We start from the raw sequence: 19,843 nt of genomic DNA, 5'->3' as shown, positions 1-19,843 counted from the left end.
CAGTAAACTCACACACACACGAACTGCTTCAAAGCCTGATCGTTGTTGTACTATTTGAATCTGACCTATTTGTTTCCTTTTGAAGGTTTTACACGACCATATTGCATACCGATATGAAGTGTTGGAGGTCATTGGGAAAGGGTCATTTGGGCAGGTGGCTAAATGCTTGGATCATAAAACCAATGAATTAGTGGCACTGAAAATAATAAGAAATAAGAAAAGGTAAGACATCTGTTGACTTTAAAGCAGTACAATCAGTTCTTTGATATATAGGCAGTGACAATCTGGGATAACGTGAACAAAGCAAAATCAAAGCCCCTGTACATCAGACTTTCATTAAACACAGTGGGAACAGAGTGAGGAAAGGTGATGTCAGGGACTCAGAATTGGCCTGGACCCAGTGGAGACACAGTCTATGAAAGCAGGCACAGTTTTTCTGGACTTACAAGGAGGTCTCTGTATCAGCGACACCGTTAATACACAGCCCCGGTAACCAGTCCTGCATGCTGAGAGCCGAGAGCCTACGTTCCCCCACAAGACTCCAAAACCACAGGAATATGCTGGGCGGCTCCAGTCTCTCATTTTAACATGAAAAATTCTACACTATGGTCCTAAGCAACCTCTTCTTGTTATGTGACCGGTTACGAATTTTCAGTTGAGTTTAGCTTGAACCAGAGTCAATGAAGCAGATGAGAACGATGCTGTTGACTCCAGAAACAGAGTTTCAGCTGTTCAGTTTTCCCCTCAGTGAACACTAAATGTAAAGATGCTCTTCAAAACTGACTGTCTTACTGTGGTAGTTGTGAAATACAGCCCTGTTCGAGTAAACAGAAGCACTCCTATGGACTTCGAGAGCACTAGGATTTTAGTCTGGATTCTCATTTGAAACTTTTTCATTAAAACATTTTTCAGACAAGTCAAAATCATACTCTTAAGTGTTATGTAAGGCCAGTATATTTAGACTAGGAAACAACATAATGAATCAAAGTTACAGTAGCTAACAGGGGCGAATGGTAAATTTTTAATCATTGTCCCACATGGTGAGTTTACAGTAAGATTGTGGTGTTTATAGCATTTGTATTTCTACAAACGCTAGACTGTGTTAATGTTACTATTCCTACGTCATGTGATATTTTAGATTTCACAGCCAGGCTTTGGTAGAAGTGAAGATCCTTGATGCTCTCCTGAAGAAGGACAAAGACGATACTCACAATATCATCCACATGAAGGAATACTTCTACTTCCGCAATCACTTCTGTATTTCCTTTGAACTGCTGGGGTAAAGTATATTTTCCTTTACACAAATCTTAAGGAGCATTGTAGATCTTGTGCCTTACAAGCTTTAATTTTTATGTCTTCTTCGGAAGAACTTGCAGCTCAATGTTAGAAGAAAGGAATACTGTCTAAATAAAGACTGCATAACTGAGCCTTTGATCACCAAAGGTGAACTGAAAAGGGCCCCGTTCAGACTTCACACAATGACATGATCCACCCTTATTTTCTGTGCTTTGTGTTGAAGTCTTCTTCCCTGAAAGACCTATGGGGAAAAGAGTAGAACAATGAATTCAGGACTGGTAAACTTCAGGGTATATAAATATGAATAATATTAGATAACTTAAAAAGATAGCTTCTTCTTGCTTTCTATGAACCTGTGCTGCAGGACACATCTTAGGAGGAATTTTGGAGAAATGTTATAGAAGTCAGATCATTTTATTCACCAGCCTCCTTGTAATCAGGGCATCAAACTGGAATTATGGAGGTTACCCACAGTTCCCCATCCTTTAAAGTAAAGCCCCCTACTGCTGCACGTGTTATAGCCCTTGCTGAAGATTCATCATCATATGGAAGGCTTGACCTCAAAGAGACCTAAATTCATCGTGTTGCTGCACGTGAGTCTGTTGCTCACAGACACACAGGGATAAGAGTTGACTCCTCTCCAGAGAAGACACAGACCAGTCTTTTCAGAAAGCCTCTATGGAAACTCATAGGAAAATGTTCACGGGATAGCCACCGTGTTCAGCTCTTTACAGAAGGGTTGAAGACTGGTTGTCATATAAAATTCGTTACCTGGTAAAATTTGCATTGCTTCTAAAACACAGTGAAAACCCCTTAATTTGTGAACTCTCTTCCCCATCGAGTCCTGGTAACTTCATTTACTTCTGAAGGAACAGGCCGTGCCTGACAGCGAAGGCAGAAAGCTGCCGCGGTTCGTGTCCTCCTCGCAGGCGCCCGCGGTCCTGCCGAGGACACGTCCCGAGGTCACGCCGCTGAGGACGCGCTCGCGCGTCCCTTCCGTAGCCATTCCCTCCTCCCAAGAACGACCGCGCTCGGCGCTGGTCGGGGCGCAGACCAGGCTGGGGGGTCCCCGGGGCTCTGGCACTGGGAGCTATGGGGGCTCCCTGGAGTCCGTCAGGGCAGGGCCTGGCAGCCAGGAGCAGGGCAACCATGGGGGGCACCGGGGTAGCCCCGGCCCTGGGTATGGGGATGGATGGGCCGAGGCTGGGCTGGGTGGTGGGCCTGAGGCTCGGCTGGGCCCCTAGCAGGGCTGTGGGGAGCCGGAGACCAGCCCTGCGGTGGGGTTGCTGGAGCAGGGGTTGATGGCCCTGGGGGGGCTGAGGTGGGGTGCTGGGGTGTGGGTAGGTGGGGGGAACCCCAGGGTGCCGGGCAGGGCCGTCGGGGCCCTGGGGGTCTCAGGGCAGCGCTCGCGTGTTGCCAGCCGCGCTTGGCAGAAGTTAGCGAGATGGTGTAATGCCCTGGTGAGAGGTGATGGTGGCAGGAGGGACGTAAAAACCTAACGAGACCTGAATTTGTGGGGGTGTTTGTCTAGAAAGTTTTACTGCTGATTAAAGACGCTTTAGATGAAAAGGATTTACACAAGGTGCCGAAGCAAAGACAAACGAGAGCGAAAGGATACTGAAGAAAATTTATTTCTCGCAGTTCCTGGTTGATAGTTGTTCTTGGTGAAAATCCGCACAGCTGCGTAACATAGCACAGAGTTTAGCAAGCAAGCGAGTCCACTGACATTGTGACTTCTTTAGATCTGGAGGCTCGGGGAGATGTTTGTGCAGATTACATGCAGAACAGCATTCTCAAGGAGGAAAACGGCTAAGTCATTTTCTTCTGCATGCATCCTCCCTCATGTAGGAAGACAGGCTAAATACACTATAAACTAACCATGCCTTTAAAAGTAAGTTCCCTAATCTCTTTTTTTTTGCATTCTGTCTTCTTCTTCTTCCACCCCCACAACCCCCGCAGAATAAATTTGTATGAGTTGATCAAAAAGAACAATTTCCAAGGTTTCAGTTTGTCTTTAATTCGACACTTCACTCAGTGTGTGCTCAGATGTTTACAAGTGCTCTACCAGGAAAGAATCATTCACTGTGATCTGAAGCCTGTAAGTACAGTCATTTCATAACCTGTTATTCTGTACAGAATACATTAGCTTCATCCTATTTTTTATTGATTGAGAGGAACTCTCAGAAGAATCCTTAAAACCCAGTGGGGTATTTGTACAGAAGCTATCATTTATTTCAGACTATGTTAGTACTAGAGTCGAGTGATTCTTTCCATTGATTCAGTTCATTCACTGCAGTATTATATGAGATTATCTGGTTGCCAAAGCCTATGCAAGTATGAATCAATTTCAGGTAATGACTTTGCTTAGAGAAAGAAAAAAGTACTTGTGAAATTAAGTATTTCAATATCGGGGACATTATAATGCAAGGAGATATTCACAAGGCAGCCTGTTTCAGGTTATCCTATTAAGTCTATTTAATTTCATATGCATAACGATAAACTTAAGTAGCCTAGTAAATGACAAAGCAATTCTATAGTACAGTATTTAGGGTGCTCACCTGTTTCTGGAGGAACGTACATGATCCAGTTCCTGCTGCTATATCTGCTAATCATTCATGCTAGGTGAAACATTTCCATTCTCCTTAAGCCCCAGTCTTAATTTTTTTTGCAATTTTCTGAGATTTCTGAAGTATTTTAATTCTGTTTTCATTTCAGGTGAATGTTTCTCTTGATTTCTTTTTCAAAACTCCAAAGGAACCAATAAATAAATAAATAAGCTCTCAAGTAAAAATGCTAAGGATGAAATTCTGCTCTGACTTTGTGTAATGTATCTTGACTCAGAAGTCTGAAGAGTCACACACTGTCTGTACCTATTGTCTTGCCAACATCTTTGCCAGACCAATTTGCAGTGAGAAGTGAGGTTTGCCAGATAATCAAAATATCTTAATCAGAAACAATTAGTCCAACGGGAAATCTGTTTCCAGGCAGCCACCGACAAGGAATGAGGTTGGCAAGATAAATGAGTGCAGTCTGTATTTAAATAGAGTAACGTATTAGTGAACATTTAGTGAGTTAACTAAGAGAATTTTGTTCTCATTCTACAATTGTACAGTTTCATGAATTTAATTTATGTTGCCTGAAACTTGCATCTATTATTCCGTCTGCCTCCTATGATATTTCTCAACATAAGGTAGAGTATGGAGTTTCTCTGGACTTAATGCTAGGTAATCACTACCCCTAGCACCTGGTTTTGCAGTTAATTCACTCCCTTGCATTGTGAGAGATTTGGTATTAGTGACAGAGTCCTATCATGAGCATGAAGGCATAGCTAGCTGCAGAGAGAGGATGCTTCTTCCCGTAACAGAACCAAGAGCACGTGGGTAGTGGAAGTCAGACCTTGCCTTGACTTGCAGCAGCAGCAGCTTCTCCCTCCTGTCACGCACAGTATTTCCTTATGACTCCACTAATTACCCAAGAAACTACTTTGTCATTATTTGGCATCACCCTGGGAACTGCTCAGTCCTTCAAAGCTTTGACATATAATCACTTTAAAACTGGTTGATAAAGGTAGCCATCTCTCTGCTGAGAAGTAGAGAAGACTGTACGATCAGAAAGGAAATCAAAGGAAATCTTTGATTTAGATAGATTTTTAATGAGGATACAATTCAACTCTGCAGAAGAGAGCTAATAGGCTATGTTTACTCATCAGTGCAAATATGCCTGAGTGAGCTGTTTAAGAATCGCTTCTCAAGCTGGAATTGTGGGTGCACAGTGCTGTGCCCATCTGCATCCAGCTAATAATCCATAGGACCCTACCATTGCTGTTCATCACTACCTTGGGATCTCTGCATCGCACAGTTGTGAGGTGGAGAGAGGTAGATGCTTACAGAGAGTCTGGAGAAAGTTGAAAGCAGTGGAAGGAAGAACTGTGAAGTACGACTCATTCATGGGGCTTTCTGTGGTTACAAAAGGATGGTTCTGGTTAATTTAGCACAGCGTGCAAACAGATGCAGTTTGCCTTTTACTGGCTTAACCACAATGAGTATGGGGAACTCGCTCCGCTCACACGGCAAGCGTTCTCGCTGGCTGCTGCCTTGACAGCACCACACACTGCACGGTGCAGTGGCTTGGCTTGTATGTGAGGCGCTGGTGTCCCCGTCTAGCTAACCTTCAAACTGGGTACCTTTACAAATCTCCCCTCTGCTTTGGTTAATTGCACATTATCGGATGCCTACTCATGTTAGCAAATGCATTCCCAAGGAAGTTGTATTTTGAAGCTTTTATTATGCAGATAATTGTAAACCCAATGTGTTATGCATTGCTTGTTTTTCAAAGTGTTCGCTAACCTAATGTGGTGTTAAACCCCTTTTTTCCCTGTGATTTTTTTTTTTTCTCTTTAGGAGAACATATTATTATACCACAAAGGCCAAGGTTCAGTTAAAGTTATTGATTTTGGATCAAGCTGCTATGAACACCAAAGAGGTTTGCAGAAAAGTCAAGTTGATGTAATTTTCTTAATAAGCTTTCTTAATTTCAAATAATGTGGAAAAACTATTTCTTTGATTGAGCTAATATAGTGACCTATGCCCCTAATTAGAATCTGATGAACTGTTCAGCCACTGGTTGTGGAAGAAATACTGGTAGGAGACAAGTAAGCTATTACCGTGCTTTTTCTTTATCCCAAGCCTGATCAGCTCCTCTACTCCTGTTGAAATCAGGATTGCATTTGCAAGAGTGGTTAGCTGAAATAGGCCTATGAGGATAATTCCAATACTTCACTTAACAAGGGGGTTATCTGGTCCAGAGAGCCTTTCTCAGTGGGATGGTTAAATTATAATTGGTACTTTTTGGATGAATACAACAGGGGAAATGGGAACTATGCTTTTAGTTTAGAAAGTCTAAGGTCAGTTTTTTTTTTTTTCTATTCAGGATTTAAGTAGAATGTGCAGGAGATAACAAGAACAACATTTTTAAAGGAGAAATGAATGTATAAAAATCCACCTAACAATAAATCTTAACATTAATAGACATATTGTAAAGCAAGAATGAAATCATCATTAGGAATGTAAATATCATCTGTTAAAAAACCCAAACACAACAACAAAAAAACGAAACCCAAGAAAGAAACCTGCGCTGCGTTTTATTAACTTAGAAAAATAAAACTAATCTTAAATGGCTTATATTTTTCCTATGGAAGATTGTTATTTAAGCTGAGCCAAACCTGTTCATCTACATTTTGGGATTCAGACCATTAGATTTACATCCCAGTTTTGTAGGAGTGCATGATCACTTCAGGTTTGCCCATGTTAGAGTAGAATGTAATCTGAGATGCAGCCTGAAATATTTGTGGAGAGTAACAAATGGAAACACAAAACAAGTGAAAAGAAAGATGGAGCATGACTGAGGAGACTCTGTCAGCTGAAACAAGAATTGGTACAACGCTCAAAGTGGTACAGGATTAGAGAGTAGAAAACAAGAAGTCAGCTATTTATTTGTGACAAGAATGACAAAAAGCAGACAACAGTTATGCAGGTGGTCAAACGCACAAGGGCACAGATTGCCGCCACGGTACTCTCTAACTGTAGATTTGGTGAGATCACGTACTGTGCAGCACTTAGTTTTCAGGGTGCTTTCCTTCCAGAAAGATGTTGAATATGTGGGGATGCAAAGAAGTGCAGAAATATAAACAAAGTGACCATCAGAGAGAGAAGGAATAAGAAAATAAAAGAGCTTGCATGCTGTAACCTTGTTCAATTGTCTGAATGACAAGAGGTGAAAGAATTTGTCTACTCACTATGCTGAGTCCCAATCTTGGAATGAGATCTTTTGACATCTGCTGTGGGGCTATAATGCGTTAACAGGGAAATCAGAAGGCAGTAGGAGATTTTCCCTATGTGTCAGTGAAACCAGTATTTCCTACAGTGCAAGCCTGTGATAATGAAGAACTATTGATTGATGCAAGGGGAAGCCCTCCAAATCGGAAAATGAACATGGAGTAAGCTGAATCACAGCTTTAGTAGAATTATTTCTTTCAGGGAAGCTTGTTGAAGAACAATTTCCAAATGGAATAGCGGAAAGCATATCAGCCAGTGATTTTAGGATGGGATTAGAAAAGGTTTTCAGAGCCTCTGTGAGCAATCCCTCAATGCCAGCTAATGGATAGAGTAGATATATGATGCCTGAACATGTATTTCACTTTTCTGTGAAATCTGGAATCCACGTTTCTGTCCCAATTATGATATTTTGCTTCTTGTCTAATTTTCTTTTTTGATATAGTGTACACCTATGTCCAGAGCCGTTTTTATCGCTCGCCTGAAGTGATTCTTGGTCATCCTTACGCTATGGCTGTTGATATGTGGAGCTTAGGCTGTATCATAGCTGAGCTTTACACAGGCTACCCACTGTTTCCAGGGGAAAATGAAGTTGACCAACTTGCCTGCATCATGGAGGTAACTTTTGAGATTGTCTTTTGAATTGCATACTCATTTGATAAACTACACTGCCAGCAACAAAGAGAAATGTCAAGAGATAATGAAATATAATTGGCTATGGGCTGGCTTTTTAGAGGGAGGTTTATTACAGCCAAAGGCCTCTTTGAGAGGATGGGTTCTAATGCAAAACTGTTATTTTCGTTTTATGTGCCAAACACTGCTTTGTACACTCACTGTCTTCCTTCTGAAGGAAACATATTTTAAACTGGTCAGAATTTGTACAGAGCAGTTAGAACAGAAGCATGTCTAAGGGGAAGGAAAAACAATCCAAATTACAACAGGCTCCTCTTTGCTTAGAAATCAAATATGCGTTGGTCAAATTGGTTCTCTTTAGTCCTAACTCTTGCTGAGAGAGAGATCTTTCTAACATTTGAGGAGTCAGCTGTGGCTTTGTCTAGCAAATCTGGAAAACCTCAAAGGCTTGAGTACAAACCCACTGGGTGACCTGCTCAAGTGCTGCTCTACTCTCCTGGTGAAAAAGTTATTCCTAATAGTCACCCTGCACTTCTCAAGCCACAACTTGTGGATGTTGCCCCTTCTTATACTGTCTGCTCCTACAAAGGGGCTTGGCTCTATCATCTTTGTAAATGTTTTTCAGAGAGTTTTGGGAATGTACTGTAATATCTCCAGTCCTGGATCACCTACCCAGTGCAAATGTTAGAGTAGGTGCAAAACTGACCTATGAAAGCAAGTTAGTTACTTACTCCATACCAATCACTAAACTGCAACCTGACGCTGAACGCAGGCCCAGGTTCTGATCCTTCTAGTGCCATGCTAGTTTGTATAAGATTTTTCAAAGTCAGAATCTGTCCATGTGACCTCCTACAACAGCTGTCATTAACAGAGATGCTTGTTCTTAGAGGCTTCTGTGGTAGTGAAGATCCCCTTCATGTCATCCTTTATAAGATCACATTTTGTGTGTGCAGACAGCTCTAAGGAATCCCTCCATTCCTTCCACAATAAATAGCACAAGAGGAAATGGTTTGTAGACATTTCACAGTGAATTGCGACATTCAACTTCTTTTCAAATGGAGGGTGAAATACCACAGATCTCCTGATAGTTGTTATGTATGTTTATGAAATGAGGAGTAACTCCGTGAATTCATTTTCTATGTTGAAGGTATTGGGTCTTCCACCAGCTGATTTTATCCAGGCTGCATCAAGGAAGCGAACATTCTTTGGTAACTGCTTCAGATTTTTTGTCCTTACCGGATTCCTTCCTGCTAGTTAATAGCACTGGTAGAGAGTAGGGCCAGTGAACCTTAGCTGCTTCTTAGCTGACAAAACTTCTTTCAGGAAGAGGTATTAAGGAGAAGCAGAAGGGTAACATGAGGCCTACAAATGAACCTGGTGCTGTGCACATCATGTCTTATGGGCCTCTCATTGCCAAGGTGATAGCAAAGGGATTGGGAAATCCATTCCACTGTCACTTCTTAAAAAATATTATTGCTAAAAGTGACGCAGTGGGCTTTGGGAACTAATTTACATTAAGTTCATTCCTCTGTGTATAATGTGGTTTTGGAAATTACACAAAATGAACAAAAAAACACAGTGTAGGATGCAGTCGCCAGGATGTAACCAATATTGTTTGCCACAACGCTGGCAGACTATCAGTCCAACAGGGCAAAACCGGAGTTAGTGGGATGGATATGGGTACTGGTTTTGCAATTCTCTTAAATATTTGGTGAGGATTTTTAACATAATTTTTTGAGCATATCTTTCCTTTTTTTAAGATTCCAAAGGTTTTCCTAAATCCATAACTAACAGCAAGGGAAAAAAGAGATGCCCAGACTCCAAGGACCTAAGCACAGTGCTGAAAACCCATGATGCTGGTTTCTTGGACTTTCTGAAAGGATGTCTAATGTGAGTTCATAGTTTTGACTTATATGCAGCAAGCTAGTTTTGGCTTTGCTTTCATTCTCTTGTGCCTTTAAAATCTTTGTATCTGTTGTTGGGTTTTTTTTAGTTTGTTTGTTTGTTTGTTTGTTTTTTCCACATGATAGCATTTGGATAACTATTGCTATTATTCATAGCTTATTACAGGTAGAAATCAATGCACAGAAAGACTATATGGGATTAGTCCAAGGTACAAAAGAAAGCTGACATCATCATACCTAAACCCAGATCTTCTTCTGACGCTGGAGACTAAACTCTAAATGTTTTTTACCCATTGAGGCCTTTGTATGAAATCCTTTCTGTTTTATCAGATAAAGGTTCATTCACATAACATAGGTAATGGCAATGCAGTGTCCCAAGGCAGTGCATATCTGGAGATAGAAGTTTGGTTTTGTACTTAAATCTAACTCCCACTCTGGTGGGAAGAAAGTCTTCCAATTTCCTCCAGCAGGAGTTGTATTTGGAGCTGACTTAGCTGGCTTGAATGTCTTGAGCGTATTTTCTGTGCTAGGCCTTGGAAACGGCAATCAGGCAATACACTGTGGTATATGTATGAAAACAGTTCTGCTTCTTTGAATATCTGCTTACAAAGATTTGCTCTTTGCATGCACATTCCCTTGGATGAGATTAGACTCTTTTTAGTTCCAATAGACCATACGCCTCCCCCTTAGCAGAGGATAAAAAGGCAAAGTACATTCAGCCATGTCTCCACCCCAGAATCAATGGTATTGTTTCCTTGCTTCTCCTTGACTGTGGTGGTTAGCATGGAGAATTACTTAGCGCAGTTACCAGAGTGTTACCTTGTAGATTACATGCTGATTTAAGCCCTTTTTCTCTTTATCATCGTTATACTTATTTTTCATTGACAGCAGTCACATTGCACATTTCAAGAATTATTTGATAGACAGTATTTTTCTTGATTGGAATAGATTTTTATAAATCACCGGACCTCAGAAGGCCAGAAGGGTCTAATAAGTCTCAGATCCTGTCATTTCTAGGATAAATTGTTGACTTTACTCCAGTCAAGGATTTTGCTATCATGACAAGTGGCCCACAGCTGTTTTCTTAAAGGAAATTGATGGTTTGCACATTTTTGTAAACTGCTAAATGCAAATAACATGTAATTGTTAACTTTCTTCACACAAGGTAGAAATCCCACAGTTCCTCTATGCCAGGAACTTTTTACGTAGTATCACAGAATAATTTAGGTTGGAAGGGACCTCTGGAAGTCATCTAGCCCACCCTCCCACTCAAAGCAGAGCAAACTTGGAGCAGGTTGCTCAGGACCTTGTCTGGTCGGGTGCTGAGTACCTCCAAAGAGGAAGATCCACAGCCTCTTGGGACAACCTGGTCCAATAGCAAACCACACTCACGGTGAGAGTGTCAGTGGCAAAGTGTCTGTGTGTTTGTGTGGGGGAAGAGAGACGTGATTTAGTGTCACCAGCGTATTATCTGTGATCACAAAGTAAATGGCACTTTTTAATAAATGAAGTACTGTGGGAGAAGCAAACTATTTCATGGCTCAAACATGATCATGTGTCTTTTCCAAGGCGGTCAGGTCACTAAGGATTTTACAGGGTGGGACTCCATGGACCCTGCTGATGTGAGGTGTCATTTTACTGATAGGTCTTTTTGCTTGGGAGATGGCTACTAAAGAGGTTTTATTCATCCATCAAACTAAAAGACTGAGCATGCAGGAACAAACTTTTGTCTGGTTGCTTTAAGTACTTTAATACTCTTCAATAGGTGCAGTAATGCTGTCGGGGTGAGCTTGGATCCCAATGTGTACCACGTTATGGCAGCAGAAGCTGGTTCCATACCTTTTCCAGTGTTACCTATCTTATGCAAGGCTAATATTTTGTATCTTATTTAGAGCTGACTGTAAGTTTCTTTCTAACAGTTCAGTAGTACTTTCCTAAAGAAATCCATGCTAACTTGTAGTTACATGAAAAAAAAAAAAAATCATCCCTCTGTTTCACAAGAAGGTTGCTTTTAAGATTCTCTGCTTGCTAAATCTGTATGAACCATTGATCCATTTTGGTTCGCTGGCTGAATCAGAACATTTAGAAAATAATTTCAGTGAAGCAAAAAAATTGTAAACAAGTCATTTCAGGTCACACAGGAAAAAATGTTTTATGTTGGGATTGTTAAATTTTCAAAGGAATGAAGTAAGGTTTGAAATGAAAACTCATTTTGATACAAAAAGAATTTTGTCTTTTTCATTTGCCAATCTGTGTCTGTCCAAAGCCGCCTGATAAGTTTGCCATGATGTCACAAATAGTTTTGTTCAACTTGTAGAGACCTAGTTTGTGGATGAAAACATCAGACAAAAAAATAATTCACTCTGCTTTTGTGATGACAAGAATCTGCTTGTTTTCCTACATTATTCCTGTACAGCTCTGGACAGCACTGAGATTAGACAAATCAGAACGAAATAGTCTGCAACTGATATAGAAATTAGTAACAGAAATACTAGGTTTGGTATGAATGCAGTACGAATGGAAATGTACGTGTGTTTGAGCAGTGGAAGAAAAAGCTGAACAGGGGTGGAAAGACTGGTACGTATTGGTAACAAAGGGCACTGCTTCCACCTGTAAAACTGGGGAGTGTGTTGTCTGTGTCACAGCCAGGAAAGCTGCACACTGGGGAGACCACAGCACAGGTGACCAGCACTGAAAAATCTCAATTGCATGGCAACAAGGTTGCAGAATATCACATATGCCCTGCAGTTTCCTGTTAGCCTGAAAGGAAAACAAACATATATTCCAAAACACAAGTTAAACCAGACCTTGAATAGCTACCTTGCCTAACGTTTATGGAGACTGAAGTCAGCAAGGTTCTGATCTGAAGGACCGTGCCCAAACAGCAGGTGACTCCGAAAGGATGTAAAAGATCTGTCCAAAGACTAGTATGTCATCACCAGTCAAGACGAACTCCAGAGATGTGATGACGACTCAGTAGCTGACAACCCTTGTCTTTTGCATGACACACAAGTGGTCTTGGTCAGAACACTTGGTACTTGTGAGTATGTGGGTGGGAGAACTGAGTGAATGAAACCTGTGAGAGGATAAAGTCAATGTAGAGATTTTGAAAAAAAAAAAAATCACCTTTCATTTCCATAATAAGATCTCACTTGAGTTTTGTTACACAAAGTCTCTACAGTAGTTTCAGGTGCGGTTAAATTAGGGAAGACATATCTTTTAATGAATTACCCTATGTCCCATTTATGTTTCTTTTCTTGGAGCTTGCATTGTCAGAATGTGAAAACCTTGAAACAAATATTCAAATAACACCGTGAACTGCATATTAAAAATGGTTTGATGCTGCAGAGGGTTTGATCAGCAAAGCACACAGTGCTGAAGTAAATAAAAAGTTTTGAAGGAAGGAGAAGATCACGTAAGATTTTTTCCTTGCTTTCAATTAAAATTCTTTTGTTTCAAAAAATATCCTCATGAACTGACTTTCAGAAGACAATACTGAATCTTTTGACTTAAACTAATTTTCAGCTAGAAACAGTCGAATAACTATTTGTCTACCATGGATTTAAGGTGGGAACCTGCGCTGCGCATGACTCCCGATGAAGCAATGAAGCATGCATGGATCCAGGAACCAAAAATATACAGAGCAAAACAGAAAACACAGACTTCAAGGAAGCTGAGTGATGGCTTTTTACCTACACCAGAAAAGAAAAAAGAGAATATTCGTAAGCATGTGCTACCTGGAGAACTAAGTGCAGTTATATCAGTGTTTGGTGTTTCTTTGTATTTAATATCATCTGTCTGAAGTAAGGTGAGGTGATAGTACACAGTGTGCAGATAACGGATGGTCACTGGAATGTGCTGGATAGAGCCATTATTTCTCACTTCTCTAGAAATGCATTACTTGTGTTCTATAGCAGCTGCCAGCAAGAAGACTGGCAGTACTAAAGATTCACATAGAAATATCTTTTCCCTACTGACAGCAAAATAGTGATGGTATCTGACACCACACCATAGTGCACTTCCCTTTCAGAGCAAAAGAATGCATCAATGGTGGTTGTGAGATCCCAGACAAAATTTTCAACTGATATTTTGTGAATTTGTGGTGATCATGTGTTTATCTGCTGCTAAGAGTCTGCAGTCTTATCCTATCATTTTATTTATTTATCATTGCAGAAAATATCTGGAAAGATACGGCTGACAAAGTGAAAAGCGAACTGGCTGAAAGACTGACTCCCACTGTGCCCTCCACAGGCACAACAGAAAATGATGTGCAGAACACAAGGAAACACGTTATTCCAGAGAAACATTTGGAAACCCAAATGGAAAAGCCTATAAATGATCAAGCAGAACACAGTGGTGAAACAGGTCTTCCAAAAAATTCTCTTTTTTTCCCACCAATTAAGTAATACAGAGCACAAGCGATGACTGATTTAGTTACATACCTGGTATATTTTGTAGGTATTATTTGTACTCAGGAATATAAGCTCTATCTGTCTGTACTTGGGCTGTGCACATTGTAAGTATATTTAATTTTCATTTTACCCTGAAATAGTCCAGGCAACCAAAACAGAATATGTAAACCATTCCTTTGCCTCATCTACATCCTTGTGATCAGAGATCCTTCACAACCAGCAGCAATAAAATGGAGACTGTAGAGGTGGAGAGTGACTTATTCTTGATGTTATAATAGACTTTTGAATTTTAGATTTTCCTGGATCTAAAAGAACAAATGCACTGACTGACGAATCTGAATCCTTTCACTTATATCAGCACAAATCAGGAATAATTCATGGATAGGATTACTGGATTTATTTCTGTATAAAAAAATAAGAGAAATCAAACCCAGCATCTTCACTTTCCTCCTTCTCTATCTCCCTCTTCTTTATAGTGAAGCACTAGATGGAAACCATTGTCACACCTTCTTAGCAGATTTAGAAATGTAAATTATGTTCTTTAGCTCTTTAGCAGCAACAGAAAAGAGTGGTATTCTGGGCCCACTTCTGCAGGGACTCCACTCAGTATTCATATCAACAAGAAGGACGGATTAAAGCAAGCTGTTTCGATTCAGGAAAATTGTCTTCCACAGGAAGTTTAACTTAATAGTCTGAAAAACCCAGATTTTTATGACCCCTATGATTTATATGTTTAATTTAAACATTTAGCTCTTTGGACAATAGACTGTCTTTTCATTGCTTTTGTAGAGCAGCCACCTCATTATGACTCTTACACTTTACTGTGGCTTATAGATAGTACTGCAATTTGGCTTATAGATAGTACTGCAATTTAAAAGGAAATAATGAGGGAATTGTCCTACAAAATGCAGCTGCTACTGTAGCAGTGATATTGCAGTGGTCCCAAGAGAAATACGTGTTCGTAGGTGTTAAGAGTCACCATAACAGCAAGCTCCCGCAGGCTCTTTGTGCAAAAGGAAAACCCGAAGGATATGAAAATGGTCCTCACACGGGTTCTAATGTAAAAGTGACTAAACAACCCATCTGACAGGGTACAGAGGTGACTGCTCCACAAAAGGCCTATCGCGGGTGTGCTCCCCTGCTGAATAGAAAGTTAATGCTAACAGTCACCTCAGGGAAAATGACTGCACAAAGCAGCCTGACCGTTCCCTTGGCTTCAGGCAAATCCTGGCACTCTCGAAGAAACACCTGGAAGACGAGTGACCCAAGAAGGGCAATAGCCCATTATTGAGTGTAATTGAGCAGTGAATTATAAGGTTATTTTGGCAGACAACTATAATCCTGCTGTGATGCAGACATTACTGACAAGCAGGCCAGTTTGCAGTACCAGAATTGTCTGTATCTCTGCCTTCAGAGAGACTCCTTTGCAGCTGAACCCCCCTGGAGACTATAAAATGTTCCCATCCATCACCAGGATGATGTACTGGGAAAAGCGAGTGCTGTTATTCGTTGCGTTTCAGTGATTGCACAGAATACCCAGGGTGGGTGAGCATCTTGCAGAATGTGAGCAGAGCCCTTACCGCATTTCACAGAGAAGGAGTCCCACCCCTGGTGGGAGTTCAATGAAGGAGTCAGGCTCATTGTCAGTTTTAGGGAATATTCAGGTAGGTTTTTGCAGATATTTGGAAAATACTTTGGCTGTTTGTTTGCAAGTAACACAAAAGATAAGAAGCAAAGGGGTTATGTCTACGTGCAAGGTTCAATGTGGACTAAGAACAGCAAGAGTACTTATCCTGCTACCACATAACATAAAAGGTCAGATCCTTATACCCTTGGAACTATAATTTTTACTGTTTTGATTCAGTTGCTGCTCAGTCTCCATCTCTGTTGTGGTACATTCACTTGACTGCTTAGGCTGCTCCAAGTTAAAGTGATTATCTTCTCACAATTGTGCATTTGTGTATTTGTCTGCTCTACCTCAGAGGCAAAGTTTAGGGTCAATTATACCAAGTTGCTCTTGATGGTATTGCTTAGTCCTAATGAAGCTGTAAACCTCATTTGATGTATGGGCTTGTGTGCTGAAGCCACATTTTCTTCACAATTAATACATCTCAATCGCTTTTTGTAGCAAGCAGCATCATATGCTGATGGGTTTTTCAAGGCACTGAGTATTGAGGGAAAAGTGACAAAGTCACCTGAGACTGCAATTCAGTTCGATCATCCTTCTATTCACAGAAGGCAGACGGATGGCATTTCACCGGAGCTAGCTGGCTGCAATGTGTTTCCTGTCTTCCCTTCCTTGCTGACCTGCTGTTCCTTTTTAATTCCTTCAGCCTCCGCGGTGATTCCCATCTTCAAAATCTTTCCTAATAAGGGCTATTTTAGGTAATTGTTGGGTTTTTTTTTTCCAGAGATGACAGAAATAAATAGAAATGCCTTGGCAGAAAGATCTAGCCCTCAGATATTATCACTGCTTTCACATTCCTCTGCAGAAACAAGTATATCCATCACATACAGGTAGCTTCCTCGTCTCTGTGCTGCAGGAGGACAACCTTCAAAATGTTGAGAAGAATCCTCTGACTCCCGCTCTGCTTGAGCCACCCGCAGACTGGTAACGGCACAAACTCATAGAGAAAAGAAAGGCTGAGTGATCAATTTACTTATTTGAAAAGCCCAAACCATGCATCATGTTTTGTTTCTGTATGATGTAGCGTCATTTTTTAACCACATTTGACAAGACAACGAGGTGGCCGCTTCCTTGTCTGTCTCTGCACATTGGTCTGCCAGTCTTCCAGCTGGTGTCCTCTTCCCCTGTTTGTTAGCTCTTCAACTTATTAACAGATATTAGCTGAGGTAGGCAGAGGAACAAGGTTCTCAAAAGTATTTGCTTCTGCATGCTACAGTTCGAGTGAGACCCTCTTGGTGTTGCCAGTGAGGGAAAAGCAGGAGAATGTGATTTTGGTCAGTTCTACTGGCCCACTGAGCAGCATGAGCGTGCTGACCGTGCAGGGAGCACACGCCTGTTTCTGCATCGCTGTAAGGATATGCTGCTCCTTGACCCGGAGCTGGGCCAAATAAAAGCCATTAGGGAATATGGGACATACAAAGAGCTGGGCATTTTGCAGCGGAGATAACTGATTTGGGGTGTAAGGCTAGAAGGGGCATCATGGTAGGGAGAAGTGCTGGGAAATCCTGTCATTGTGTTGAAGAGAAGTTCCAGGAACCAGCACTGTTGCAACAGGGGATATTTAAAGGAAGTCGGACACAAATCTTTAGGAAATCGAAGCTGTGCAAACACAAAGGCTCAGTAAACAAGCTGTTATACCGCCTTTGTCTTTGAAACCTCATTAAGAAAATGTTATCTGTAAAAAAATAATGATTATACATGCTCCTAGCCCTGCTGCCTTTCTAGAATTGAAGGCATTTTGCAATAATTGCATTTCACCACCCCTCCTAGGAGGCTGCCTAAGTATAATTGGTGTAAGTCAGACGCACAGTCATTGCCAGACCCCAGACCAGACCATGGGGATCCTAACTCTAAGTCTCCAAGTCTTCCTCGTGCTGGGTCCGTAAGTTAGTTCTTTTATTCAGGATCAATAAAGATATCATCTGCAACCACCTTGAAACACCACAATCCCAAGTCCTGTAATGCAGAAGTGCAGCTGGTCATGAGGTGTTGCCTGAAGGCTGGGTTTGGATCCTTTGCTAATGTTTCAGTGCCATCTAGTGTCACTACAGGTTGCCTGTATTCAATTTCGAATGCATTGCTAATGGCTCTTCTTTAACCCCCCCTCCTCCCCCGAAGAGTAATACATCCACCAAATACATCTCATAGAACAGTGTGTGACAGTGGCGAGGTGCCTGTTTATACCCAGAACGTTGTATCTCTGCCTGGGAACAGAGTGCTTCAGGGTTATACCCCAACCCAAATCACACACACACAAACCCCCCCCCCCCCATTTTATATAAGGGTAGACTCGAGCTGTGAGAGTGCAGCAGTATGTCTGTACTACGCTGAAAAAAAGAATGAGTTTAGCAATTACTTCACTGAATAAATGCAGCTAAGAAGCTCTCGGAAAAAAGTACAAGAAATCTAAAGCAGAGATTTTGCACCTTGCTCCCCCTTGCCCTTGTTTTGCGTTGTTTTGGTTTCACGATGCATGATGTACACATAACATGCTGTGACTCTTGTAACATCTGTGTGAATAAGCGGGGATCTTCTACCCTGGGGCAAGGTGCCAACTAGCAGTAAAAATTATTTGTAATGCTGGCTTTTATCTATTTATCAAACCTTTAATGTTTGTTGGACTGGGTGGATAAAAGCCATTTGAATTTTTCGGTCTGCAGAGAGACTTGACAGAGAAACTGAGAGTGGTCACATTATTTCCACGTATTTTATTCTAAAGCAGAATTGTCATAGTAAAGTCATTGGTAGGCCAAACAAACTGAAGAATTACAGTAATTTGCAATAGGGAAAACCTAGGAAGATTTAAGCTCTTAGAATTAAATTTTTCCCAGTTGTCAGATCTGTGACCTTGTGCTCCAAGGATACTACTTGCACGCTGTGAGAACCAATCACTTGTTTAACAGGAGCATCGAATAGACAAAGCACTAAGAATTATTTCCAACAAAACACCCAGTCTTGTCTTTTACTTGATTGGAGTTTCTTTGTATCAGCACCAGTATCCGCATGGTGCTGCACTGTATGGGATGGACATAATGCAGATTATACACAGGGAACTAGGTTGCACAATAAAAAAGTGTTACAGTCGTTCTTTATCATTTAAGCACATTAAAACTGCTAGTTCTTCACATCCAAAAGATTGGCCATTGACTGAATTGTTGCTTCTGCTAGGAAGAAACAAGCAGTAATAATTGAGAGTTTCTTTAGTGGGATCCTGTGTGTTCGTATGGGTGGTAGCTGGGCTCCTGCTTCCTGGGGCATGGCCGGAGTCACGCAGCAGGGGACACTTCTCATTCTCACCATTCCATGCCTATTTCCAGACAACGCACTGCTCAGACAAACTCTTTGCTTCTTCTCATGATCCTCCCACTAGAAAGGAATCTCTGGTTTTGCTGCCTGTCCAGGTGACCTGCACAAGTAGAGACCCTGCTGATTACTCCTGGTCTACAGTGCAAGGGTTTATCAGCAGACATAAATTTTTGTGGCTGTAGGTGTGCATGTGCCCTCCTATGTGTTCTGTGAGATAGCAAAAGCCAATTTGTCAGCCTGGGAACTGGTTGTCTTTAACCCTCTACCTTTTCAAGTGCATTTAGCTTTCAAATGACAAGTCTGTCAGCAAAATGACTATGTAGGCACTGTGTTGTTTATACCTGTTCCAAAAGGCCTTTATCCATAACCTATGATGCCCCTGCCTTCAACCTTGCTTTTGTCACCCCTCTGAAGTCTTGGAAGGGAAAGGGGACAAAAGAACTACAGTCCTACAAGTCCCCCTTCCCTAAATATCCCTCACATGCTGTTGTACTGCTTCTTTCCCTCCTAGCCCACTTTGCAAATCACTTAAGATAAAGAGAACGATCACCTCTCTATCCTCAGAGTTTTGTTCAGGGCATCCAGGATTTTCAGCATGTGAAGAAGGGGAGGGCTTCTCACAGCTGGAGTTGGACAACTGCAGGAACAGGAGTGTTTGTGCAACACTGCAATGGAAAAACAAGTCAATAGCGGTGAAAGAGCTGAGAAATTATGTTAAGCAAAGGTGAAGTCTTTAAACAAGGCAGCTCATGAAAAACCCTCCCCTATGCCAGC

General features: G+C 41.4%; 1 protein-coding gene across 4 annotated transcripts in view; it reads left to right on the top strand.

Annotated features, from left to right (window-relative positions):
• Window positions 1-14,326, top strand: part of DYRK4 (dual specificity tyrosine phosphorylation regulated kinase 4) — a 47,078-nt gene extending 32,752 nt beyond the window's left edge. For all 4 annotated transcript variants that reach the window (XM_069806772.1, XM_069806771.1, XM_069806773.1 and 1 more), the window contains 9 exons: window positions 86-222; window positions 1,139-1,279; window positions 3,256-3,394; window positions 5,697-5,778; window positions 7,573-7,745; window positions 8,908-8,968; window positions 9,521-9,650; window positions 13,232-13,386; window positions 13,838-14,326. In XM_069806772.1, the coding sequence (XP_069662873.1) occupies window positions 86-222; window positions 1,139-1,279; window positions 3,256-3,394; window positions 5,697-5,778; window positions 7,573-7,745; window positions 8,908-8,968; window positions 9,521-9,650; window positions 13,232-13,386; window positions 13,838-14,070 (1,251 nt within the window). In that variant the 3' untranslated portion in view covers window positions 14,071-14,326. The remainder of the gene's footprint in view (window positions 1-85; window positions 223-1,138; window positions 1,280-3,255; window positions 3,395-5,696; window positions 5,779-7,572; window positions 7,746-8,907; window positions 8,969-9,520; window positions 9,651-13,231; window positions 13,387-13,837) is intronic.
• The last annotated feature ends 5,517 nt before the right edge of the window (window positions 14,327-19,843 follow it).

The sequence above is a fragment of the Haliaeetus albicilla genome, chromosome 19 (assembly GCF_947461875.1).
Source record: "Haliaeetus albicilla chromosome 19, bHalAlb1.1, whole genome shotgun sequence".
In the NCBI taxonomy this organism is placed as follows: Eukaryota; Metazoa; Chordata; class Aves; order Accipitriformes; family Accipitridae; genus Haliaeetus; species Haliaeetus albicilla.
Note: the sequence above shows the minus strand (reverse complement) of the source record. Positions and strands in the feature narration are given on the sequence as shown.